We start from the raw sequence: 23,507 nt of genomic DNA on the forward strand, positions 1-23,507 counted from the left end.
TCCAATCCTGCTACTGCACTCGCTGCACTCATACTCGTCCAGTTCTACTACTGCACTTGTACTCCTGTTCTGCTACTGCAGTCGTTCAATCCTTGCTACTGCAGTCGTTCAATCCTGCTAACTTTTTAAGGAATACAATATGTAATAATTGGGGGCAGTAGCATTTGTGCACTGCTATTATTGCCTTTGACATAAGTGAATAAAGGTTTCATCTTGAATTATAAAAATAAAAAATAAAAAATAAAAAACAATAAAAGTGGCATCAGAACCAAGTTTTCCAAGTATTTGCAACATCAAACTGTTAAGCTAATAGAAATGGCTCAATAATAATTATCTTGTACTAAGATAACATTGAAAATATTTAGTTTCGAGAACTATTAAGACGTAAGATAAGAGAAATGACTCAATAATAATGCCTCAAAGCTGCTGTGACAGAGCATAGCTCCCAAGTCTTTTTAGACCCTCCCGTAACCAAAAAAATATAAAAAAAAGAGCACAGCTCCCAAGTAAATGGTTGAAGAAAGATCTTATCGTTTAATTAACATTTGGGCTGCATAATTAATATGAGTCAAGAGTAGGGATGGTGAGTTTCCTTATCATCTTCACTCTCTCTCTCTCTCTCTCTCGATGAAAGCTCAGTAACCCACCAGACTCCATGGACCTCCTCTTTGTTAACCTGTACTCTATCTCCGACGGCCTCAAACTCTCCCCCAACCTCACTGCCTCCTCTTTCCCTTCCCAAACCCATCTCGTCATCCGTCTCAGACCCGCCTCATAATCATCCATCTCTGTAGGCCTACATCTCCGTCATTGAAGATGTTTAGTACCAAAGCTTTACGGCAAAACCCGAGTCTCAGAGAGTAGTAAGCTGAGGAAGATGACTGACCGGAAGAATGATCGGGCAATAGACCTGGGTAGTCCATTGCTCAATGACATCGCCAATGCTTTCGTAGATCCCAAAATTTTTTGGGTTATACTTTATAGTAGCAGCGATGAAATCTGTGTTCGGGACGATAATGTATTTGGGGTTAACTGATCCTCAATGGCATTAATGTAAATTTTTGAAAAAACTGAACATTTTGGTAATTTTTCATAAAAATTCAGAAGCAGGCCTACTTTATTTGTTTTGCACGTGAGCTCCATGTCCTTATTTGTTTAAATCTTATACAAGGTGAGTTTTCTATTTTTCAATCTTTGGTCTGTTACTTGTATGTAATTTTCTATAATTAAAACATACGGTGCTTGATTTTGTTCAACAGTCCATTACTCCTACTAAAATATAAGTAACCGTCGGTGCCTTTGTAACGGAAACATGAACATCTCGTTACTTATTTTTGGTTCGACAAAACGTGGCGTCACTCGTAGAAGGTGTTGACGTCTTAAGACAAAGACCCCACACCGTGAGAGAGATCAGCAGAACGACGTCTCTTACAAGTGGGAGCTCCTATCGCTCCACTCCATACCTCCCTCTGTCCCCTCTCTCTCTCTCTCTCTCTCTCTCTGCCTCTCTTCCCTTTCTTTCTTTCTTTCTTTCTAGTTTCAACCGAAACCCATATATAAACTCCCATAACCCATCCCCACAGCTCTCTCCAATCTTCATCTCTGACCTCCCTCGATCGGCAACGCTTGCTTTTGCCGGGAAACCGAGAGAGAGAGAGAGAGAGGGGAAAGAGCACGTAGTTGTTAGTCAGCTGACATTGCTGTATGTCACTGGGAACTAACTGCACTCATAGTTACGACTACGGTGGTGGATACGCTGAGCTTGCAAACCCTTCTCAATGGCCCCAACTCAGGAAAAAGCGACGCCTCCATGTTGCCCGAGCCCTCCACCTCCACCTCTATCCTCCAAACCCATTCTCCAGCTTCGAACCGCCTCCTCCGATCCGGCCCAGGATCCGATCTCAACCCGACCCTCCGTCCCGCCGCCCCTCATCCGACCCCTCGACACCACCTCAGCCAACACCGCTGCCGCCAAAGGTCAGAAAATGCTCTATTGTTTATTGTTTGGTAGCGATCGTGAGATGAGTTTACTTTTTCCAAAGTCTTTTCTGGGGTCCAAAATGTTACACTAACATCATTTTTCTGCTGCGCTCTTTTGACTTCCTTTGCAAAAAAAAGTTTACTTTGGAAATTATTCAACACTTTTTCCCAATTGGTGAAAATTAAAAGAAAAGAATGTAAATTTTTTTAAGATTAAAATGGTGCAGATTGAAGTAGGCGAAGTGTGTCAGTTTTTGTGGTTTGATCGCTGAGAGTTTTGATGTGGATCTTGTTTATTTGGTTACATAGGCCTCCCAGTCATGTTGAGGGCTCAATCCAGCCATCCCTTGGAGCCTTTATCTGCCGCTGAAATCTCGGTAGCCGTGGCCACTGTCAGGGCAGCTGGAGCAACCCCTGAGGTTTGTTACAGTACTATCATTCATAATGTTTTAGCCGAAATTATTTTTCGGGTTCTTGGAATTCAGTTTGGATCATTGAAGGATCGATGTTGGAAATTGATTTCATTTTTGATCAGGTGAGGGATAGTATGCGCTTTGTTGAAGTAGCTTTGGTAGAACCAGATAAGCGTGTTGTTGCATTGGCAGATGCGTATTTCTTCCCTCCTTTCCAGCCATCATTGCTTCCCAGAACAAAAGGAGGACCTATGATTCCTAGTAAACTTCCTCCGAGGCAAGCGAGGCTTGTAGTTTATAACAAAAAGTCAAATGAGACGAGTGTTTGGGTTGTTGAGCTATCGGAAGTTCATGCTGCAACTCGAGGTGGTCACCATAGGGGTAAAGTCATCTCATCCAAAGTTGTTCCAGATGTTCAGCCTCCCATGGTATATACAGCCTGCCCAGAGAGTTGTTTTCGCCTAATATTATTTGTTCGTTATACATTTTGTCAAAAATAATTTTGTAATATTGAAAGTACAGGATGCTATGGAATATGCTGAATGTGAAGCTGTTGTAAAGGACCATCCTCCATTTCGGGATGCAATGAAGAAGAGGGGTATTGAAGATTTGGACCTCGTAATGGTGGATCCATGGTAAGTTTCTATTTCTAAATTGATATTCTTTCAAATGAATGTGTTGCCCAAATATGAGTTTGATCCATGTTAAGCTCTTTGGCTACTGTTGTTGACTGAGACTCTTTTTTAACAGGTGCGCAGGATATCACAGTGAGGCTGATGCTCCTAGCCGCAGGCTTGCTAAACCACTTATCTTCTGTAGAACTGAGAGTGATTGCCCTATGGAAAATGGTTATGCTCGTCCAGTGGAAGGAATCCATGTACTAGTTGATATGCAAAATATGGTTGTTCTGGAGTTTGAAGACCGTAAACTTGTTCCCCTGCCTCCTGCTGATCCTTTGAGAAATTATACTCCTGGTGAAACACGAGGAGGTGTTGATCGAAGTGATGTGAAACCCCTAAAGATAGTTCAGCCTGAAGGGCCAAGTTTTCGTGTTAATGGGCACTTTGTTGAATGGCAGAAGGTTCTTGACTTCTTGCTTTTTTTTTTTTTAACTTTTTTTTTTTGGAACTATACCATTGCATTATCTCAGATCAGCATATCGTATCGATTCTTATTATTTTTACTTTCTGGTTGGCAGTGGAATTTCCGTATTGGCTTTACTTCGAGGGAAGGTTTGGTTATCTACTCTGCTGCTTATATTGACGGTAGTCGAGGCCGGAGGCCTGTGGCCCACAGGTTAAGTTTTGTTGAGATGGTGGTTCCTTATGGAGATCCAAATGATCCCCACTACAGGAAAAATGCATTTGATGCTGGGGAAGATGGGCTGGGTAAAAATGCACATTCTCTTAAAAAGGTCGGACACTTTTCCCCCTGCCTGTCTCCCGCCCTTTTATTTGTTTATATGGTGAATATCTACATCTTTCACTTGTTGACATTATATATGCTGTTTCAGGGTTGTGATTGTTTAGGTTATATCAAGTACTTTGATGCACACTTTACAAATTTCACTGGGGGTGTTGAAACAATTGAGAATTGTGTTTGCTTGCATGAGGAGGATCATGGAATATTATGGAAGCATCAGGATTGGAGAACAGGTTTAGCAGAAGTTCGACGGTCTAGAAGGCTGACGGTGTCTTTTATCTGTACAGTAGCTAACTATGAGTACGGATTTTACTGGCATTTTTATCAGGTAAGCCCCTATCATCTGCATTGATTACACTATGGATTTAATTTGTGTATCATTGGAAATAATCACTTGCATCAGGTGTTCTAGATGCCTTTACTGTAATGGGGTACACAAACATCTTGAGGAAACATTTGAATTTCTCTGCCGTAATAAAATCTGTGTGCTTTGATTAATATGTTGTGATATTGTTTTTGAAGTGAGCAACTAAAGCAGCAGTGATTCTTACCAATTTTCTTATATAGGATGGGAAAATTGAAGCTGAGGTGAGACTTACAGGAATTCTAAGCTTAGGTGCGCTTCAACCAGGAGAAACCCGAAAGTATGGTACAACTATTGCACCTGGACTATATGCTCCTGTACATCAACACTTTTTTGTTGCTCGTATGGACATGGCAGTTGATAGTAAGCCTGGTGAAACTTTTAATCAGGTCATACAAATGTTCTTGGGATTCTTTCTTTGTAATACTTTGCTAGGTTGAATCTGTCAAAATTTATATCGGAAGATAGCAACGAGTTCATTTCCTCACTCAAATCTTTTAGCAAGAAATATGAACATGGATAGCAATGAGTTCGTTGCCACTCTGAACTCTTGTTAATTAATACATATGTAGATTTAGAGGTTAACCCTGGCACTTGTAATCTAGGAGCCTATATGAATCCATTTGAAATTCTGGAGATATTTTTCTAATGTGCCGTTTAAATGTTAGAATTTGAAGCTTTGTATTTTATGATCTTTTGGTTATTAGGTTTGCTGTTTTACCGAAATGGATGTCTAATTGTCTATGCTTTATCAAAAGATTGAAACATGCAGAGACCTACCAGATCATTGCCATTAACTTAGTTTCGTTCTTCTTATTTCTTTTTTCTTCAGGTGGTTGAAGTAAATGTTAAAGTTGAAGAACCAGGAAAGAACAATGTTCATAACAATGCATTCTATGCTGAGGAGAAACTTCTGAAATCAGAATTGCAAGCAATGCGTGATTGTAATCCTTTATCTGCTCGCCATTGGATTGTAAGACAGAATGCTTGTTGAAGTTCTTATTACATTCATATTCATGAGACGCTTTGTCAAAGGACTTTGATTAATTGCTATATATAGATCCTGTTCAAACAACATATATAGCACATCTAATCCTCCAGGATATATTGATTGAAACTTCAAGAGTTGGTTGTTTTCTGAATTGTAATTAGATATAGTGATCCTATCTTGCCTGGTTCACAGGTTGTGGAATTCACATAATTGCTCTGCTTTAGAATTGATTGTTTGCATGACAAGAGAACATATTAATGCTATGTTCCTTTTTCCGTTTAGCGCTGGTTGTGTTGGAAAAAGTTTATTTGGTTCCTCATTGAACATTTGTGTCTGGATTGCTTAGAGTTATTTGCTACTGTGATAGATTTTCCTATGAAGTTTTTTATATTTCTGTTATGTTAAAATTAAGTTATTATTACTCCAGGAAAGTTGAGCTTAATATGCCCCCTGTTTCTTATGCAATTATAAGTGCATATAGTTGCTTAATGCCACACGCTATTTGCTTATATAGGTTAGGCACACAAGAAATGTCAATCGGACAGGACAGCTAACAGGTTACAAGCTGGTACCAGGTTCAAATTGTTTACCATTAGCTGGTTCTGAGGCAAAGTTTCTGAGAAGAGCTGCTTTTTTGAAGCATAATCTTTGGGTCACGTCTTATGCACGTGATGAAATGTATCCTGGAGGAGAATTTCCTAATCAAAATCCACGTATTGGGGAGGGATTAGCCACTTGGGTTCAGCAAGATCGGTCTCTGGAAGAAGCTGACATTGTTCTTTGGTGAGTGCACTTCTACATCTCTAAAAGGATAAGATGCTAATGTATGCTCCTCATGCACAGTCACACGTGTAGGAGATCTTATAGCCTGTATGCGAGATGAGTATTACTAGGCAGGGTCAATAATTCTAACATTTGGTTTAATTGAGAAAACATCACAAGGAGAATATTTATTGGAGGAAGTAGGATTAGGAAGGTTAAATGGGCAGCGTAAACAACGTTTGAGTACTAGGGAAAACATCTCTTTAAGCTAACTGAAAGTGATAGAAGGGGATCACAGTCCCATCCTTGAGATCACTGTATGTGCAGGTAATAATTTAACTTAAATTGAAATCTGATCGCATTGTCCAATTATTGCAGGTATGTATTTGGAGTGACCCACATTCCTCGACTGGAAGACTGGCCGGTCATGCCTGTGGAACATATTGGTTTTACGCTCATGGTACGGAATTCTTATCTATTGTTCAATTTTCTCATTGTTTACTTGTCGTTAAACAGTGTTGCCTTTTCATTTTAATTATCAACACTGTTTGCACTTCACATATGCTCCAATCAACTGCTCAATGGGATCAAGATCTTCTGCTTCCCAGATGCTATATTTTAATTTTAAATGCAAGTTTGAGAGTTCATGATTTGTTTAGGTTTGATGAGCGCAATTTGTTTCATCGTATTGTTTGCATTGCAGCCACATGGTTTCTTTAACTGCTCAACGGCAGTGGACGTCCCTCCGAATACATGTGAGATGGACCTCAAGGAAAATGAGATGGCTGCAAAACCTATTCAGAATGGTCTTATAGCCAAGCTGTGAAAGTATGAAGCACATTGGAATATTCAGTGAGATTTTTGGCCATTCTATTCAATGTCCATTTCTGTAGTCAATGAGTCACTGTAATACTTTTTGAATATTTACGAGGCATGTTCGTAGATGAACTACTCTTCTTTGTTATGAAACAATGCATGTGCTGAAAGTGTCTTTGTCGAACCCTTTGAAAACGCAAAGTGTCTTTATGAGGCTGTTCATAGTCATACCTTCGACTTGCAGGTCGGGCCTGACTTTAAGAAGTCGCTACAAATTTCTCATATTTGGTTTGACTATAGTATCTGAATTCTGAAATGGTTTTCATATTGAAAGTTAATCATATTCTTGTTGTAGAATTTGCTCTGTGTATTATTTTCCGGCTTCCCGCCCACATTTTATAGTGGCCATTAGTAAAACTGATTTGCATTGCTATGAATTTAATAATATTTTTTTTGCGTAATTTTCTTTGTATCGTTGAATGTTTTTGAAGGAATAAAAATATCATTGACGAATTGAAATCTCTAATTAGTAGTGTTGAAAATCCACAGTAAAATATAATTTCTAGAATTCTCACATATTATAAGATTGAGATCACTTAGAATCCTCTTTATGAGATTGAGATCAAATTATAAATAGATTTTATTAATGAACGTGCATAACCCAAAATGGGGTAATGTCAGTACAACAATTATTTGATTCCTAATCAGTACAACAATTATTTGATTAAAAAAAAAAAAAAAAAAAAAAGCTTCTTTACAAAAAGAAAAAAAAAATCCAGAAATAATTAAGAAAGAAATATAAGGAAAATCTGAAGAATAAGAAAAGGTATAAAATGGGTCCAATCCCGCGCGTGTAAAACACTCTGACTCCGTTATTTTTTCTTTAAAAAGAGATTAAGAGAGTTATTTGAAGACAAAGTAACGCGAAAAAGGGTTACGGAGAGAGTAAGTGGTCCCACGCGCCGTTTCGGAAAGTGATCGGACTTTTCCCAAAACCCAAGCAAAAAAGGAGGGCTCCTCAGTATTCAGAGTACTAGAATAGGCAGAGAACAGAAAAACATGCTTACTGTGAAAGAAGGATAATAGCCCCAAAATCCGTTTAACTCGGCGCTGACTCGCCGCCGTCGACTCAGTTGACTCTTCCATACTATTTATTCATTCATCCATGGCTGCTTCGGAGGAGAAGCAAATGGAAGACCAAATGTCGTACCCGATTCTCCTGGCGGAGCGGGTGCGGTCCGCCGTGGACGACGCCGAGTCGTTCAAGTCCGAGTGCTCCGAGGTCGGCAAGCAGGTCGACCGCCTCTCCCAAATGCTCCGCACCGTGGTCCGGTTCTCCACAACGACGCCGTTTCTCTACGAGCGCCCAATCCGGCGGATAATCGCCGACGTCTGCAAGAATCTCGAGCGAGCCCTAACCCTCGTCCGCAAGTGCAAGCGCCAGAGCGCCCTACGACGTGTCGTAACCATCACCAGCGCCACCGATTTCCGCAAGCTCTCGAACTTTCTCGACTCTTCGCTCGGCGACATGAAGTGGCTGTTGAGTATATTCGACCCGGATTCCGCCAGCAACGGAATCGTGCTTTCGCTGCCGCCGATTGCCAGCAACGACCCGATTCTCGCGTGGGTCTGGTCCTTCATCGCCACCATCCAAATGGGCCAGTTACCGGATCGGGTCGAGGCCGCGGTCGAGCTCGCTTCGCTGGCCCAAGACAACGACCGCAACAAGAAGATTATTGTGGAAGAAGGTGGGCTCTTTCCGCTGCTGAAGCTATTAAAGGAGGAGTCTTCGCCGGAGGCTCAAATTGCGGCGACGACGGCGCTTTATAATCTGGCCAGTGACCAAGAGAAAGTCAGGGCTATTGTGAATGAGGATGGAGTGCCGATTATTGTGCAGGTTTTGCGAGACTCGCCGATCAGAGTTCAGACCAGGGCCGCGAGCTTGGTGGCGAGGATGGCTCAGCATGACAGTGTTGCACAAGACGAGTTTGCTAGAGCCAATGTGATCAGACCACTGGTGACATTGTTGTCCTTCGAGTCGTTTCTGGAGGATCCGAAGCTTCAGGCAGGTAAGCAGAGCATTCACACTGTGGTTAAGATTAATAAGGAGATGGAGAAGAGCTCATTAGGCAGTAATTATGATAGCAATCAGCGGCGCACTTATACTAATTCGTTCTCGAGCTCTTCATATACATATTCGGAGGGGAGTAGTCGAGGGGGTCATAACCATAGGAAGGATAGGGAGAATGAGCAGCCTCTTGTTAAGCTTCAGATGAAAATTAGTTGTGCCGAGGCTTTGTGGATGCTTGCGAGAGGTAGTATATCTAATAGTAGGAGGATAACCGAGACCAAAGGCTTGCTTTGTTTGGCCAAATTGGTGGAGAAAGAACAGGGAGAGTTGCAATACAATTGTTTGATGACTATAATGGAGATAACAGATGCTGCTGAATCAAATGCTGACCTTAGACGAGCGGCTTTCAAGACAAATTCACCAGCAGCTAAGGCAGTTGTGGATCAACTCATAAGGCTGGTCAAGGAGGTAAATAGCCCTACATTGCAAATTCCTGCTATAAAAGCAATTGGTTCGTTGGCTAGGACATTCCCTGCTAGAGAGACCTGGGTTATCGAGCCACTAGTGACTCAGCTTGGCAATAAGGATATAGATGTGGCAACAGAGGCAGCAATTGCATTAGGGAAGTTTGCTTGCACAGAGAATTTTCTTCGTATTGAGCATTCAAAGACAATAGTCGAGTTCAATGCTATTCCTCCTTTAATGAGACTGCTAAGAGGCAATGAAAATTCACAGTTGCATGGTTTGCTTCTCCTTTGCTACCTTGCATTACATGCTGACAACACTGATGCTTTGGAACCAACTAGGGTGTTGACTGCCCTTGAAGGGGCAGACCGTGCTGTCAACTCCCAACATCCCGAGTTAAGAGAGCTGGTGCAGAAGGCGATATATCACCTCAATCTGTATCACTCCGGAGGTCATTCTCAAAGGTTCACATATGTGCCTTGACTTCATAGTCGCAAGGAAGCAGTGTTTTTGTTCTAAGTATCTGCTGTGCAGTAGTAGAATCAGGTTGAAACTTTTACATATGTGGAAGAAAACAGGGCATGAAGAAACATAGATGATTTATAAAAGAGATGCAATATTTAACCAAAGTAATGTTTGTTTGGCAAAGCGTTGGTCCATGGTATGACCACCATTGATCATAACACCATTTTGAGTTTTGTGCTTTCTCTTGCAGTCTTGCAGAGCTGTTCCCTTTAGCATTGTTGTGTGAATGGTTCTATGTGTTGAGCGGTAAATTCTATTCCCCTTATTTTTGTAGACGAGCTGCACTGCAGTGAGGTTTAATCCCTACTGTCCTCTCAACCATGAAGGTTATGTTCCATGCATCAGAACTGGTTTTTTGTTCCGGAAACGAGTTGCATTACAATTTTCCCATTTCTCTCTGTTGGAGTCAGAGGCGTACATATAGTTGCTGATTTCTGTTAAATATATCCTAACTATCTTTTCAGTTTCTCTGTTGGAGCTTTATATTAGCATGTATTGATCAGCTAAGCCTAGATCAGTACCTAAACAACTGAAATGATTACTTGCTGTCTTGACATTTTCGCGTCGTTTTGATCAGCTAAGCCTAGATCTGTACCTAAACAATTGAAATGATTACTTGCTGTCTTAACATTTTCGTGTGTTCTTGTTTTTTTATCTTGACAGCTAAAGTTGCAAGAATGAAATCATTCTTGCAGTTTCCAAATATGAACAAGATAAGAGCATAAGCTTGTAGCTCATAGTTCGTATATCAATAACATAGTGAAGCAGACTTACTGACAGTCCAATTATAAAATACAACAAATGAACAAATATTCACATGTATGATGTTTGGAAGAAAAGTTTCTTATGTATTGTAAAGAAACAGAAAACTCAGCTATGTTACTTTTCAAGCAGGAATTCCAAACACAACAAACCCGATCGCAATAGTAGTAAGCACGTAGATGTTAGCAGGGAACTGAAATTTGGATACTTTACGGCCAATTGACTGATTATTTCGCTCCATAAAAATCTGCGAGCCACCATATGCTGAGATCATTACGAATTACTCTTCCCAAAATATGGCATCATTTCAAAAGCCGTTCCAATGCACTAAGCTAATGCTAAATTAAAAACTGCATATCAACTACAGTATCACTCCACCAATCAAGGCTAAAGTTGTACAAGAGTGTATATAAGTCGAAAACATTGAAGAAATATACAGATGAATATAGTTCTCCATATCCAATATAAAACATCAAAGAGGCGGGGAATTGATGGGATGTGTACTACAACGAACAAACCATAAGTAGTATAATTCAGGAAGATGAAGGTAAAGCACGCCAATTCTCCACTAAAAGCATGGCATTATACCGCGAAGTTGGTGAAAGCTGTTCGCGAATTACATCCTTGATATGTATTGCTGCTCTTTCCCCAGCTCGGGTTGCAAGTTCCAAGTACACTAAAGCTGTAATCTTTTCACCCTCCTGAATAGATTTATCATCCAAACCTTCATCAGTCATATACTCCACGGTACAAAAATATTTAATATAATAACAACATTATTATTTTTCTTTTTAAGTGAGAATAATTTATAACATTATACGCCACATGGGAATTCTCTACACTCCTGCTCCCCTTTTTTTTTTTTTTTTTTTTAAAAAGGCATTAAGAAAAAGAATCTTGAAGGTTTTAAGACGATACTATCAGCATAGTGAGAGTGCATGATTGTCATCATCATGCATGCCTGATGATACTATCCCAATCTTATCCTCCCAATTCTTTTGTTCTTTCTCTCCTTTTCTTCCCCTTCCGAGGGGAAAAGTATGTATATTTATCTTTTTGCATGCATTCTCTGATTAAATTACAAAAACAGCGCAAATATGATACATACCGAAAAGAGAGTGAGTCCATGCTCGTATTGAGCTTTACTATGGCCAAGATCAGCTGCCCACTTCATCCACTTTCTTGCTTGGCGATGATTCTGCACTAATCCGTCCCCATACTTGTAGCACAGCGATACATTATACATAGCACGCACATAACCACGTTCTGCAGCTCTCAAATACCACCTGGCCTGATGATGAAAAGAAACTTCTCAAACGATAATTCTGAAAAATGAAATAATTTTAGTAGAGGAGCAGAGAGTGCCTAATACTACTCAATACCGAACAGCTGATTTTTTGTAGGAAATCAATGTGCAACTGTATTGGTAAGTTGAAAATCATATTTTCTGTCAAAACTACAAGTTAAAACCAGCTACAGAACACAAAACATAATGTTCCGCAGAAATTTAAGGGTTAGCTGGAGTGCCATCCCTCATCCCCTATACTGTAATTTGGACTAAATTCCCCTAAATTATGTTACTTAAAATTATAAACCCTTCATTTTGTGACTTTATAAAATCCAAAGTTTTGAATGAAATATATAAGAAAATAAGAATATAAAATTTCATAGATAACTCAAGAGTAAAATTGGGATGATGTAGTAACATACCGCTTCTTTCATGTTACGATCTGCCCCACGTCCCTGATACAGACAAATTGCAAGTTGGTATTGAGCTCGGACATGGCCCTGAAAAGAAGCAAGATATAACCACTTTACAGCTTCCTTTGAATTTGGAGGTTCAACTGCACAGACAATAAATTTGATAAGCACAGAGTATAAAATTGAAGTATGAAGTTGAGCACTCCCCATTCAATAAAACCAACATCCTGATGAAAGCAAATCCAACTCTAGTTCTGATAACATAACTTACACAGATTAAGGGGGAAAAAAAAAAGGAAGTTGCTTTTCACTATTGCAGCAAAACTGTGCCCCAAACCAAATAAGAACTTGTACAGAAACATGAACGAATCCATCTGTAAAGTGCTTCTGTAGGCTTTGGCGATGGAAAATCCTAAAACTGTACTTAAAATCTGATCAAAGTTATGTACATAGATAGGGGAAGCCCCGGCATTAGCTATTTAACGACTCTGAAACCCTTTTCCTCCCTAGCATTTTTTAAAACCAAACAATAGAAAGAAATTTAGCCCTGCTGACGCTGAGTACTGACTGTACTGTGTTTGTAGATGTTACCCTAATCATTAGAATCAACAGAACAACTTTCAACAACTCGCTCTTGCTCGATTTAATCCAAACTATAGCAGCTAAGTTTTCTAGGTGATAATCACACTACAATGCATACTGATTGCTCAAGAAATCAAACTTTCCAACTAAGGCAAAACTAAGAAGGAGTTGTGATACCTTGCAAATACCACATCCCCAAATTGCCCTGCGCATTCCGGTCACCGGCCTCGGCAGCTTCCCGGTACAACCCAAACGCCTTATCCTTGTCGCCTCTCTCCCAGAATATGAGTCCGGCATCGACCATCGCCTTCGTGGACCCAAGCTCGGCAGCCTTCAAGAACATCTTGAGAGCATTGTTGACGTTAGGTTTGAAATCGCCGCGGCCGTGCTTGAACTGCTTCCCCCAAGTCAAGAACTTCGTGGCCTCCCTGGCCGGCCGGAGGGCCTCGCACCACGACCTGCAGACCAACGACGCCGTTTTGAGGCTGTGGTAGCTGAGAGAGGCCCCGATTTTGGCTACCAATTCCTGAGGCAGATCCGAGAAATCATAGCGCGGGGAGGATGACGTGGACACTGTACGGGTGCCGTGCTTCCAGAAGCTGCTCTTGTGGTTGTGGTTGTGGTGGTGGTGGCGGCTTCGTCCGCCGTTGGTTTTGAGCAAGGGAAAGGCCGTTAAACGAGAGCCGTCGGATCGAGCTGACCATGTCGTCTGCTTGCTCATTCCGTTTAATCTGAGCGAGAGAATGAGAGAGAGATCGACTCTGTGAGAGAAAAAAGAGTGAGCAACTACTTTTTATTGCTTTTCGGATTTTGCGGACCGACAAAGCCGAAAGACTTCTCTGTTTTTTTTTTTTTTTTTTCTTTTTGAAATTAGCCGAAAGACTTCTCTTAGTTCGTTACGGATTTGGTTAAGTGTGTGTGGGCTTTAGGTGAGAAGTTTTTTATTATGGGAACCTTGGAGCCCATTCTCAAGCCCAAGCACTCTGGTATGAGAACATCATGGAAGTGCATGTCGGTGCTCTATCTGCCCTAACATAGCGGATAATTGTGGTTAAAATTTGAACATTATTGTTTTTTAGAAGAAAATTGTGTAATACTAAGCAATTGAGATAGTTACAACACATTCAATAAATTTAAAGATTAGACAAGAACTATAAACTAGTGTTTGATACCCCAGCCGAAGAGCATAGTATTTCAGATCTCTCACAAACACCCATAGCAGAGCGTTCAACTCCACACTTTATGGCCAAAGCATGTTGTTTAGCAACTCAAAAGTGTTGAAGCTTTGTAAAATAGTTTTAACTTTTAAGGCATCTGAGTTTCCAACTCCCCTCATCTCTAACTTAACCTCCATTGTAAGCAAAGCTATATAGTGGTATATACTACATGGGCCAACAGTAATTTCTTTCTCTAATTTATGATCAAAGATTTGGAATAACATGGGAGCCAGTCAAACTTGCCGGTGGAGGCTTCGCCACGCCTAACAGGCAGAGAACTACAGAATTACGATTACGACTGGGCATTTTGTCTGGTTCGGTGCCGCCCAAACCCGGCCACTAGTCCCACAGTCCCACTACCAAAAGAAGTGGTTGCGACTTGCCATTCAAGAAACGTTGGATGAGTTCATTATATGAACATTTGTTAGCGTGGTGTCTACACAATTAGTTTATCGAACCACTTTCAATTTCGTAATTTAAATATTTCGAAGCATTATAGAAAACCCTGTGCTGTACAAGATTTTGCCAGTTTTGGGCAGAGCATATGTCATCATCATCAATTCATCATCATTATAAAGTACCAGTAATCCCAGTTATATATTCACTCTGGCCCCTCCCTCACCACATACGAGCCAATCACAAAGCTCTCTTTGGTTTTCAATGGCACATTTTAATCCCGGTGGATCTGACTGCCATTCAGTTCGTTCTAAGCATCAATCATAACAGAGCAAAAGCGGCACTACAAGTTATCAGTTTCGAGGAAAAGATTGCTTACACAACTGAGCAGCCCCCACAAAAAGATCACTTTGAGCTTTCTATTCATTTTTTGACAGACACCAGCTAGCATACAGATCAAAAGCTGTTCATAACTTGATCTCAGATCAGAAAACTTAAGAACCCACAAACTTGGATTAGGGTTTATCCTACACTTTATATGGCATTTCAAAATATGACATGTCGTAAAAGAAAAATTCACCGTTGAATCAAGAATACCATTACTCCGAAATACCATATATAGCAAAATCTAGTGTAAAACTTAAGAGACAAACTATGATATTTGATGTTTATCATACACTCATTTTACATCTATTTGAACAAAAATTACAATTATTTGAATTAAAATTACAACATTGAGAACAAAGTTACCATATTCATTTACACTATTTACATATAATTAAACAAAAATTACAACATTGACAACAAATTTGTTCAAAAACTTATAATAAGGTCGTAGGTGGTGTAATTACCATTATTAGAACTAAGATTACACAAAATAAGACTCAACATTACTAGTCTGACAACAAATTTGTTCTCACATTTATAAATGTGTATATGAGATACGGGTATGTATTATAGAATTTTCCAAAACTTGGATGCAATTGAATTTGCAGGATGTGAAGACTGTGATTAGTCGAGTGCAGTAGTATTACTTGGTGGCTAGGTTAAGTAAACATTTGGCAAGTTATTTGACCAAAACTAGTTAAATGTAACGTGGTTCCAACACTACCACCAAATCCAGTTTTGATGATCCCTTTGGCATATTCTATCATAATCCCCACTTACCAATTCCTTAAACAAAGCACATAAACCAAACCTAAGCTTAATGTATAGCCTGCTAGGATTTGCATACAATTTCGCTCCCTCCATGTGGTCTCTCTCCAATAATGGAATCGGTTTAGCAAAAGACTTGATTATATAATAATTAAGGAAACTAATCCAATCCCAAATCAAAATGGATTAAACCAAACCAAGTAACATTTGCTGTCTCTGCCAGACGTTGCAACCCTATTGTTATTGCAGAGAGACAGACAGACTATACATAATTACTGATCCCAAGAAGCCATTGTTTAATTGGGGAACCCTCTGCATTAGGTGAACCACCCCTCGCCACTTACTTTTCCATAAACATTCCATATTCTAATCCAAAAAGATTCAAACTTTAAAAATCAACTTAGCTAGATAAGTGGGATTCTCAATTATTGGTGGTCTGCAAATAAAAACTTGAAGCTCTAGTCGAAAAAAAATAAAATAAAAACTTGAAGCTATGAAAGTGCAAAATGAGGACCGTTCAAAACTCGCATTGGATTCCAATCTCAATCCACATGTGGTTTGTCCTCACCCACAATTTGAATTGATAGAGCTTCAATTACAGAGAAGGTTTTCCCACTATGATAACAGTCCGAGGTGGGTGGGGGGTCATTCCATGGCGTGTGGGACATTGATTGATTCATAGACCCAACTCATTCCAAGTCTGAATTTGGATGATGGCTGAGATCCAAAAAGTCATCTGGGTCTTTAGAGTTTAAGGGTTATGAACCTGATGTGGGGCTTTCGGTCTTGTGGGTCTTTGGTCATGGAAGTACATGGTAAAACAGAGCAACCTTATCTTGCAATTTTAACCAAATTGAAAACGATTTGTTTACCCTCTTTATTGAGCTTGACAACTTTTGGATGCTTGCCAAGATTCTTGACTTGGATTTGTCATACATAGGCAATCCGCATGGCTATGAACAGTTTAAAGGAAGACATGAATCACAGTTTGAAAAATAAGAGAGAATTGCAAGAGTGAAAGAAACAGAGCAGAGCAAAGCAATAGTAGCAGGAATGAGCAATTTTATTTAGTCATGATAATTAGCTATACATAATCATCTTCTTCTCCTCCTAGTTAACTTGCCAGTACAGATCAACATTCTAAAGATACTGAGAAACAGAGAGAAAAAAAAAATTTCAAAACGAAGTAAAAACAAATCAGACTGATGAAAGTGCGCCTAAAAATTAAAGCTTTGAAAATATCAATTAGCCCTCTCGACATGGCGGCGTATGAAGACGCTTTCTAAGTCGGGAGGGGTGAAGAACTCTCTAACACTACCATAGTTACATTTCGAAGCAGCCGCCGGCTTCCTTTTCCTCGGCGGAGGCGGACACGTCAGCCTGGTAGGAATTCTCGCCTCCGCAGCGGTCGGAGTCGTCGAACCACACTCTTCTTCTTCTTGTTCCACGTCACCGCCGCCGTGGTTTGCTTCGGTGATGTCCGCCACCGGGTTGGCAATGGTGTATATCGGCTTTAACGGAGCCCGCAACGGAATTCCGGCTATAACCCATTTCTGGGGGTCGGAATCCAAGCCTAAGTCGCCAGAAAAGCCCATCTCTTTGTTTGACTCCAAACTGATCAGTGAAGCCGCTAATATAGCAGAGAATAAGAGAATCGAATAAATAAAGGATGGATCAGAAAGATGTTTTCTTTTGGTAAAGGGATGGGGAATTTTTGAAGGAAGAGAAGCTGGGGAATAAAAATGAAAGCAGAAGGAAAGAGAGGTGGAGAAAGAGACAGAGGGAAAAAGGGAGGGCTTTGGAGGTTTGGTTTGTGTTGCAGAGTTTTGGGTGAAAAAAAAAATTAAAGGGGAAGAGAAAGAAAGAGCTGGATGGTTCTGTTCATTATTATTTGTACCAATGGCTCACTCAATCTCAGAGAAAGAAAGAAAGGAAGGAAGGGAAAGAAAGAACCCGAGGAAAGTCTCGTGACCTAAGCAAAGCAGAGGAGGAGGGAAGAGGGGAGTGAAATAAATATGGAGAGGAAGAACTTGAAGGAGGGAAGGGGTGCCCGTGGAAACAGCTGACCGTGGTCCGCGGACGGTGAGGCACTGGCCCACAGTCACATGACTGCGGGGTCCATGTGGAACAGGCGTGAGGTTCACGCGCTGAGGAGGTTGAGTGAGCCATTGGTAGGATTTTGGCGCCAAATTTTGGGAGGGGGGTTTGGGGTTCATCAACAGTCTTCAAGTATTATTCCTTTTCCGACTTTCCTTTTCTATAGGGTGAGGGGGTTCTCTTGTTTATCGGGGTTGCTTGGGGTTGTTCTTTAATAAAATTTTATAGTTGAAAGTCATTAGATTAAATTTTTTTTTTTTTTTAAAGATTTAATGTTATTAGATATCAAAGTCATAAAAACAGGCTAGAGATGTTATTAGATTAATTTATTGTGTGCGGTATGTAGTAAATAATGATTAATATAATAACTTTGATTTTAAAGTAATGAATTTAATATTTGGGAGCTTTAATCATTATTGTTGAATTAATTTGAGGTTTTTGTTCTTATCATGATTTTCAATGATGTTGAAAATGTGAAAATGGAATTTAAGACTTTGAAGTATGGTACACGTATTTTGGATAAATTTACTCTTTCATTATGGTTGTGACTTGTCACCTGTAAAATGTCATATGGTCATGATATGTACTAAACCAATTAAATTTTACCCGTCCATTTGTACAAGCAAGGTTATCATAGATGAACAATTATTTTAGATGCATGTATAATTCAGTAAAGCAACAAGCATGATATGATGGGAAGAAATAGTAATTATTGAAAAGAGATCAAACGTTATACTTATCTTGTCCATCTCATGTCAAATCAAATGATTATTCTTCGATCTTCTTGTATGTTTCTAACTTAGAATCAAAATGAAAGGAAAAAAATCATCTCGCTTTGAATGACAGTACGTATTTTGTTAAGTTGTTTGACCGACAATATTTTCGATCATCATATAAAAAATCGCCACGTGAATAAGTTTTTTTGTTGTTGTTGTTTTAAATAAGTATTTCAATACTTTTATTACTAGCATATGTGGTATGTGGTATGTTGTTCTAATAATTTACATTCATGTTGTCTTTTTATAAGAATTTCACCATTATTTTTTGGGGAAATGATCGTTTACCCAATTTCAGCTTAACAATTGCCCACTTGCACAACGAAGAGTTTAAAAACCCCATTTACCCAAAACACTCTAAGGGATTATTTCCCCTTTACCCAATTAATTCTTTTTTAATTCTTTTTATTAATTTTTGAGACTTTTTTGCCCTTTCCTTCTTTCTCACTTAGAGAGAGAAGTCATCCTCCACCTTGCTAAGCTCCGGTGACCAGTGGCAGCCGCGGACTCCTGTGACCGGATTCTGGCGACCGGTAACCTGATTCCGGGAACCGGTAACCGAAATCCGGCGGCCATTGACCGGAATCCGGAATCCGGATATTATTGCCCCCCAGTAACCATATTATTGCCCCCCAAAAATCATATTATTGCCTCCCAAAAATCATATTATTGCCGTCCAGTGAATTGTATGAACTCCCAAAACCAAAATGAATACACTACATGCACAATTGATCAATTTATAATCATATTATTGCCTCCCAATATCCATATTATTGCCTTCCAATAATCATATTATTGTCTCCCACTAATCATATTATTGCCCCACTAATCATATTATTACTCTCCAATAATCATATTATTGCCCTCAAGTGAACCAAAATGAATACATTACAGATACAAAAAAAAAAATAAAAAAAATCTCAGTATACCAAAAAAAAAAAAAAAACTCTGGGCACCCATCAGAGTGTGAGGCTGGATGGTTTTTTCGCCGGTGCTTCCCCAGCGGCGGTTTGGAGGTCGTTACTGGATTGCGAGGCGGAAGATGCGACCGGGTTGGGTTGGCGAACTAGCCGGTGGTCGGGGCATGGTTGTGTCTGGGGAGCGGAGTCGAATCGGGCTGGGATCACTGTGGCTGTCTGGAGGGGGAAGATCGAGTTGGTAGTTGGTTTGGATTGCTGCCTCGCTGTACTCATTGGCGGAATGGCTTGGAGGTGCAGGTTTGAGGGTTGCCGGCGATGTCGTATCTGTGGCGGCCTGGATCTCAACGGATCGGACTGATCCGATCTGGACTGGGGTTCACAGATCCAAGCTGGGGATCGATTTGCTTGGAGGAGGCGGCGCTTTTATTTGGGCGACGGGGATGGTGGAATGACTGCGTTGCCGGATTCGGTTTCCGGTGAAGAAATCGGTGAGGGGGGAGGAGAGAGAGAATAGATCGGGGAGGGGAGAGAGAGAGAGAGAGAGAGAGAGAGAGAGAGAGAGAGAGAGAGAGAGAGAGAGAGAGAGAGAGAGAGAGAGAGAGAGAGAGAGAGAGAGAGAGAGAGAGTCTGAGAGAGAGAGAGATAGATGAGTGTAATTTATTAATTAAAATAAGGGCAATACTGTCAAACACTGTTAGTTTGGGTAAATGGGGTTAAAAAACACTAGGTGGAGTAAGTGGGCAATTTGTAGACTAAAATTGGGTAAGTGGTCACGGTTGCTATTACTGCTAGTTTTGTAATTTTTATTACAAATTTGTGGATAATATTGGCGGTAGGAGGCGCACAAAGCTAGAAAGTGGCTATTACATGATTTACATCTCAATGGCTGCCTCTGCGTGGCTCCCAAAACCTAGCCGCATCTGTGTGGTGCTCCAACCATGGAGACCTACGCTGGTCTTCTCTCTAAGTGGGAGTTCCCTCTCCACATATTGTTGTTGCTTCTCAACCCTCCAACGTCAACGTTTCTCAACGACAACCCATCCATGCCAAGGGTTGGGTGCTGTCACTGCAAGCACATCTCGCCAGAACGATCTCGACTCGACGAGAACAGCAAGCAAGGAGGAAACTGTAGATGACTTGATCGTTGAATTAGATTCTTGGCAACCAAAATGGGGCAGTCTTGGTTGGGTTGGACAATGAAGAGAATGAGAGATCTGTTGATCTCGAAGGAGGCAGTCTGGCAAGCAACGGCTAGGCAGCTTTGGCAGAAGAATGCAATCTCGATATGTCTTGAAGGAAGGGATGCTTGGGTGCGGCGGAGATCTAACTCAACACCACTCGTCCTCCACCTCTTGAAGGCTGCTGATTGGCGAGCATTGCTAGGGTTGTAGATTGACGTTGGGATTGGAAAGCAGGTTCGCCCCAGCCGCAAACGCGTTTCCAGTGCCTAGAGATGGAAGGCAAGAGGCGACGCTGATGTGCCCCTATCTGAGGGTTCAATGACGGTGGCCGCGATCGGGAGAGCTTCAAGAGACCGGGTGCCCAAATCATCGTTGCCCTTAAGTCTTTTGTACTTGGCCCATTTACTATGTCGTATTGTTATCATAGTCTATAGGCTTGCTTTTTCATTAAGTGAGCAGTGTGTGTCTATCTTTATATACCACTGTGGTACCCCCACAACCTCTTGTCTGTTTTGTTAATGATAACGGATAGGTATATAATGACCTGCTTAAGTAATGACAATTATTCATGGATTAGTTCAAACAAACAAAAAATAAAAAAAATAAAAAAATGAAAGAATGAGTGTGGATTACAAATTAAGGAGTGTGAATTTCATTCTCCTTAATAACTTACTAATGTATTTAGGGATGACAAAAATCCCCAGCGGGGCTCCATTGGATACCAGCCCCTAATGGGGGAAGAATTCGGGGACAAATAGGGAATGGGGATGGGGCGGGAATGATATTGTGTCCATCCCCAAACCTGCCCCAATAGTATATACATATATTTAATTTATATATATATTATATTAATTTATTTTTTATAATATAAAACACAAATATATACATTTACTATTTCACTTTAATGGCTACACTTTTACAATATAAAGGCACCATATAAACTCTAACTTCACAAACAACAACCCAACCATTCCAACACAAAGAGATGTCTCTTGCTTTTGCTCTCGCGAACCCTAGCGGCACCGTCATTAGTGTCGAGCACGTTGCGCGCAATCTCAGTTACGGTTCTACCGTTCGCGATCACCCAAAACGATCGAGTGTGTTGACCTCTCTTTTCTGGTGCATTCCTGATGGGTACGGATCTGCCATGGAAAATCTCTTTTGGCTTTCTATTGGCTGGCGAGGGCGACCATGAAGAGGGCGGATGAAAGGTGGCCTTCGGTTCCGATGTGGTGAATCTCGGAAGGACTAGTGACTAGTCATGATGGATGGCGGCGCTTGTCTGGATTGTGGGGTCATTTGCGGCCATTGGCTGGTTTCTGCTCTGGTGGGTGGCCTTGACGCGGTCGCCGTCGGGGATCTATCTATTCTGGTCTTGGTCCCTCGAATTTTGGGTTTGGGCGTTCGGACTCCGGGTTGTGATGCTGATGGTGGTGTTTCAGGGAGGCAGAAGGTGCATGAAGTGGTGGTCGGTCGGTCGGCACAGGCGACGGCGGCTTTCAATGGCAATATGCTGCAGCATAAGGGTGCCTGACTTTAGGTGTCCAGATCAGATCACCCTTTCAAGATTTTGGGCTGCTTCTAGGCCCAGTTCAACCTTCTGTTGGGCCAGACCTCTCCATGGATTTGGATTTGGGATCCAGGTGGTTTTGGGCCTGAGTTTTTGTTCTTTTATGCTATTTTTATATGTTCTGGTCTGTTGATTTTAATTTTAGGTGGATTGAGCCTTTCTAGATTCTATAAAAAGTCTCGGTATAATTACGCTGTGAGTACCACAATTGCATGCATTGGCGAGCAGTGTCCCTTATGCTGGGTCGAGTCTAGTTTTGTTTGGTTTGCTAATCGTCTGCATACTCGGATCGCAAGTTTTGATTGCTGGGTCTACAATTCTCAAGGTCATGACAATGGTTCATTTGTTGGTAATTATCTTGTGGATGGTGAAGATTTACCTTCAAAATTTTCTAGTGTTTATAGAAAAGTTTCAGAAATGAGCTTTATTGTACAAGAACAAGTGGTTGATGTAGTACATCTTCTAGTTTGTTTTACTTTAGTTTTAAGATCTAGGCTTTTCTGGCCTTTGTATGCTCCCCATTGGGATACCCTTCTAAGCAATTTCAATCGCTAATCAATGAACTTTTCTTTTCAAAAAAACAACCCAATTCCTATCGTTCTCTCTTTCTCTGTTTTTGACTTTTGCACTTACTGAATTATAATTTATGAATTTAATCATGCCTTAATTTTATTTGTTGTAGATTTTAATTTTAAAAAATGCAATATGAGAAAAAAATTATTTTATTTATTAAATTCTTATTGGAGATTTGGGGCGGGCGTGGAGGCCTAATCCCCAATTGGGACGAGGACAGAAAATTCCCAATTGTTTAAGTAAAATAGATTCGAGAGAGAATTGTAGAGAGAGATGTGTATTATTATTGAGAATAGGAGCCCTATATATAGGGATTACAAAGTACTAGTTCTAATGTTACAAGGAATACCAATCCGTGTAGGATTGGGAAATCTAGAACCTTCTCTCCTATTGCTACTCCTAGTTTGATAAGGCACACTAAATCGATATTCCTTCAACACTCCCCCTTGTGCCGCTTCAAACTTGGTGGTGACGCTTCATCCGTTGCCTCGTTAAAAACCTTGCCAGGTAACAAAAACCCTGTGGGATAAAAATAACCCTGGTCGAAGGACAAAAAGAGCACAACACGTCCTTCACTCTTCGAGATCGAACATGTAGACATCATAACTCCCCCTGATGTCGATATCTCCCCCTGATTGCTACAATCGTGGGAGTTCGGATAACTTTCTCAATCCGATGCTCTTCACATGTTTCTCGAAGGTGGATTTAGGTAACGACTTAGTGAATAAGTCCGCTACATTATCCTCTGATCGGATTTGATTCACTTCA

At 40.6% G+C, this 23,507-nt stretch overlaps 4 protein-coding genes across 4 annotated transcripts; 2 read left to right on the forward strand and 2 right to left on the reverse strand.

The window, feature by feature from the left end:
* Window positions 1-1,466: 1,466 nt before the first annotated feature.
* On the forward strand, window positions 1,467-7,105 carry LOC133708780 (amine oxidase [copper-containing] zeta, peroxisomal-like). The gene is made up of 12 exons (XM_062134307.1): window positions 1,467-1,977; window positions 2,290-2,399; window positions 2,516-2,821; window positions 2,916-3,028; window positions 3,144-3,474; window positions 3,592-3,807; window positions 3,907-4,143; window positions 4,383-4,568; window positions 5,012-5,152; window positions 5,685-5,953; window positions 6,311-6,392; window positions 6,636-7,105. Exons 1-12 carry the CDS (start codon window positions 1,779-1,781, stop codon window positions 6,756-6,758), a joined length of 2,313 nt encoding a protein of 770 aa, XP_061990291.1. The 5' UTR covers window positions 1,467-1,778; the 3' UTR covers window positions 6,759-7,105.
* Window positions 7,106-7,705: 600 nt separating this feature from the next.
* Window positions 7,706-10,439, forward strand: LOC133708874 (uncharacterized). The gene has a single exon (XM_062134433.1). It carries the CDS (start codon window positions 7,914-7,916, stop codon window positions 9,765-9,767), a length of 1,854 nt encoding a protein of 617 aa, XP_061990417.1. The 5' UTR covers window positions 7,706-7,913; the 3' UTR covers window positions 9,768-10,439.
* A 437-nt stretch (window positions 10,440-10,876) lies between these two features.
* On the reverse strand, window positions 10,877-13,654 carry LOC133708875 (F-box protein At1g70590). Its single transcript, XM_062134434.1, has 4 exons — window positions 13,032-13,654; window positions 12,282-12,415; window positions 11,680-11,862; window positions 10,877-11,272 (listed from the first exon to the last, which is right to left on the reverse strand). The coding sequence occupies exons 1-4, from the start codon at window positions 13,573-13,575 to the stop codon at window positions 11,105-11,107; spliced, it is 1,029 nt and encodes a 342-aa protein (XP_061990418.1). The 5' UTR covers window positions 13,576-13,654; the 3' UTR covers window positions 10,877-11,104.
* Window positions 13,655-16,667: 3,013 nt separating this feature from the next.
* On the reverse strand, window positions 16,668-17,623 carry LOC133709734 (cyclin-dependent protein kinase inhibitor SMR6-like). Its single transcript, XM_062135578.1, has one exon. The coding sequence runs from the start codon at window positions 17,215-17,217 to the stop codon at window positions 16,864-16,866; it is 354 nt and encodes a 117-aa protein (XP_061991562.1). The 5' UTR covers window positions 17,218-17,623; the 3' UTR covers window positions 16,668-16,863.
* Between the last annotated feature and the right edge of the window lie 5,884 nt (window positions 17,624-23,507).

The sequence above is a fragment of the Rosa rugosa genome, chromosome 5 (assembly GCF_958449725.1).
Source record: "Rosa rugosa chromosome 5, drRosRugo1.1, whole genome shotgun sequence".
Taxonomy (NCBI): Eukaryota; Viridiplantae; Streptophyta; class Magnoliopsida; order Rosales; family Rosaceae; genus Rosa; species Rosa rugosa.

Coding starts and splice junctions, on each gene's coding strand:
- LOC133709734 (XM_062135578.1), bottom strand. CDS start 17,217: ATGGGCTTTTCTGGCGACTTAGGCTTGGATTCCGACCCCCAGAAATGG.
- LOC133708874 (XM_062134433.1), top strand. CDS start 7,914: ATGGCTGCTTCGGAGGAGAAGCAAATGGAAGACCAAATGTCGTACCCG.
- LOC133708875 (XM_062134434.1), bottom strand. CDS start 13,575: ATGAGCAAGCAGACGACATGGTCAGCTCGATCCGACGGCTCTCGTTTA. Junction 12,416..13,031: donor GGGGATGTGGTATTTGCAAG/GTATCACAACTC, acceptor TTGTCTGTGCAG/TTGAACCTCCAAATTCAAAG. Junction 11,273..11,679: donor ATGGACTCACTCTCTTTTCG/GTATGTATCATA, acceptor AAATCTATTCAG/GAGGGTGAAAAGATTACAGC.
- LOC133708780 (XM_062134307.1), top strand. CDS start 1,779: ATGGCCCCAACTCAGGAAAAAGCGACGCCTCCATGTTGCCCGAGCCCT. Junction 4,144..4,382: donor TTTACTGGCATTTTTATCAG/GTAAGCCCCTAT, acceptor TTTCTTATATAG/GATGGGAAAATTGAAGCTGA. Junction 6,393..6,635: donor ATATTGGTTTTACGCTCATG/GTACGGAATTCT, acceptor TTTGCATTGCAG/CCACATGGTTTCTTTAACTG.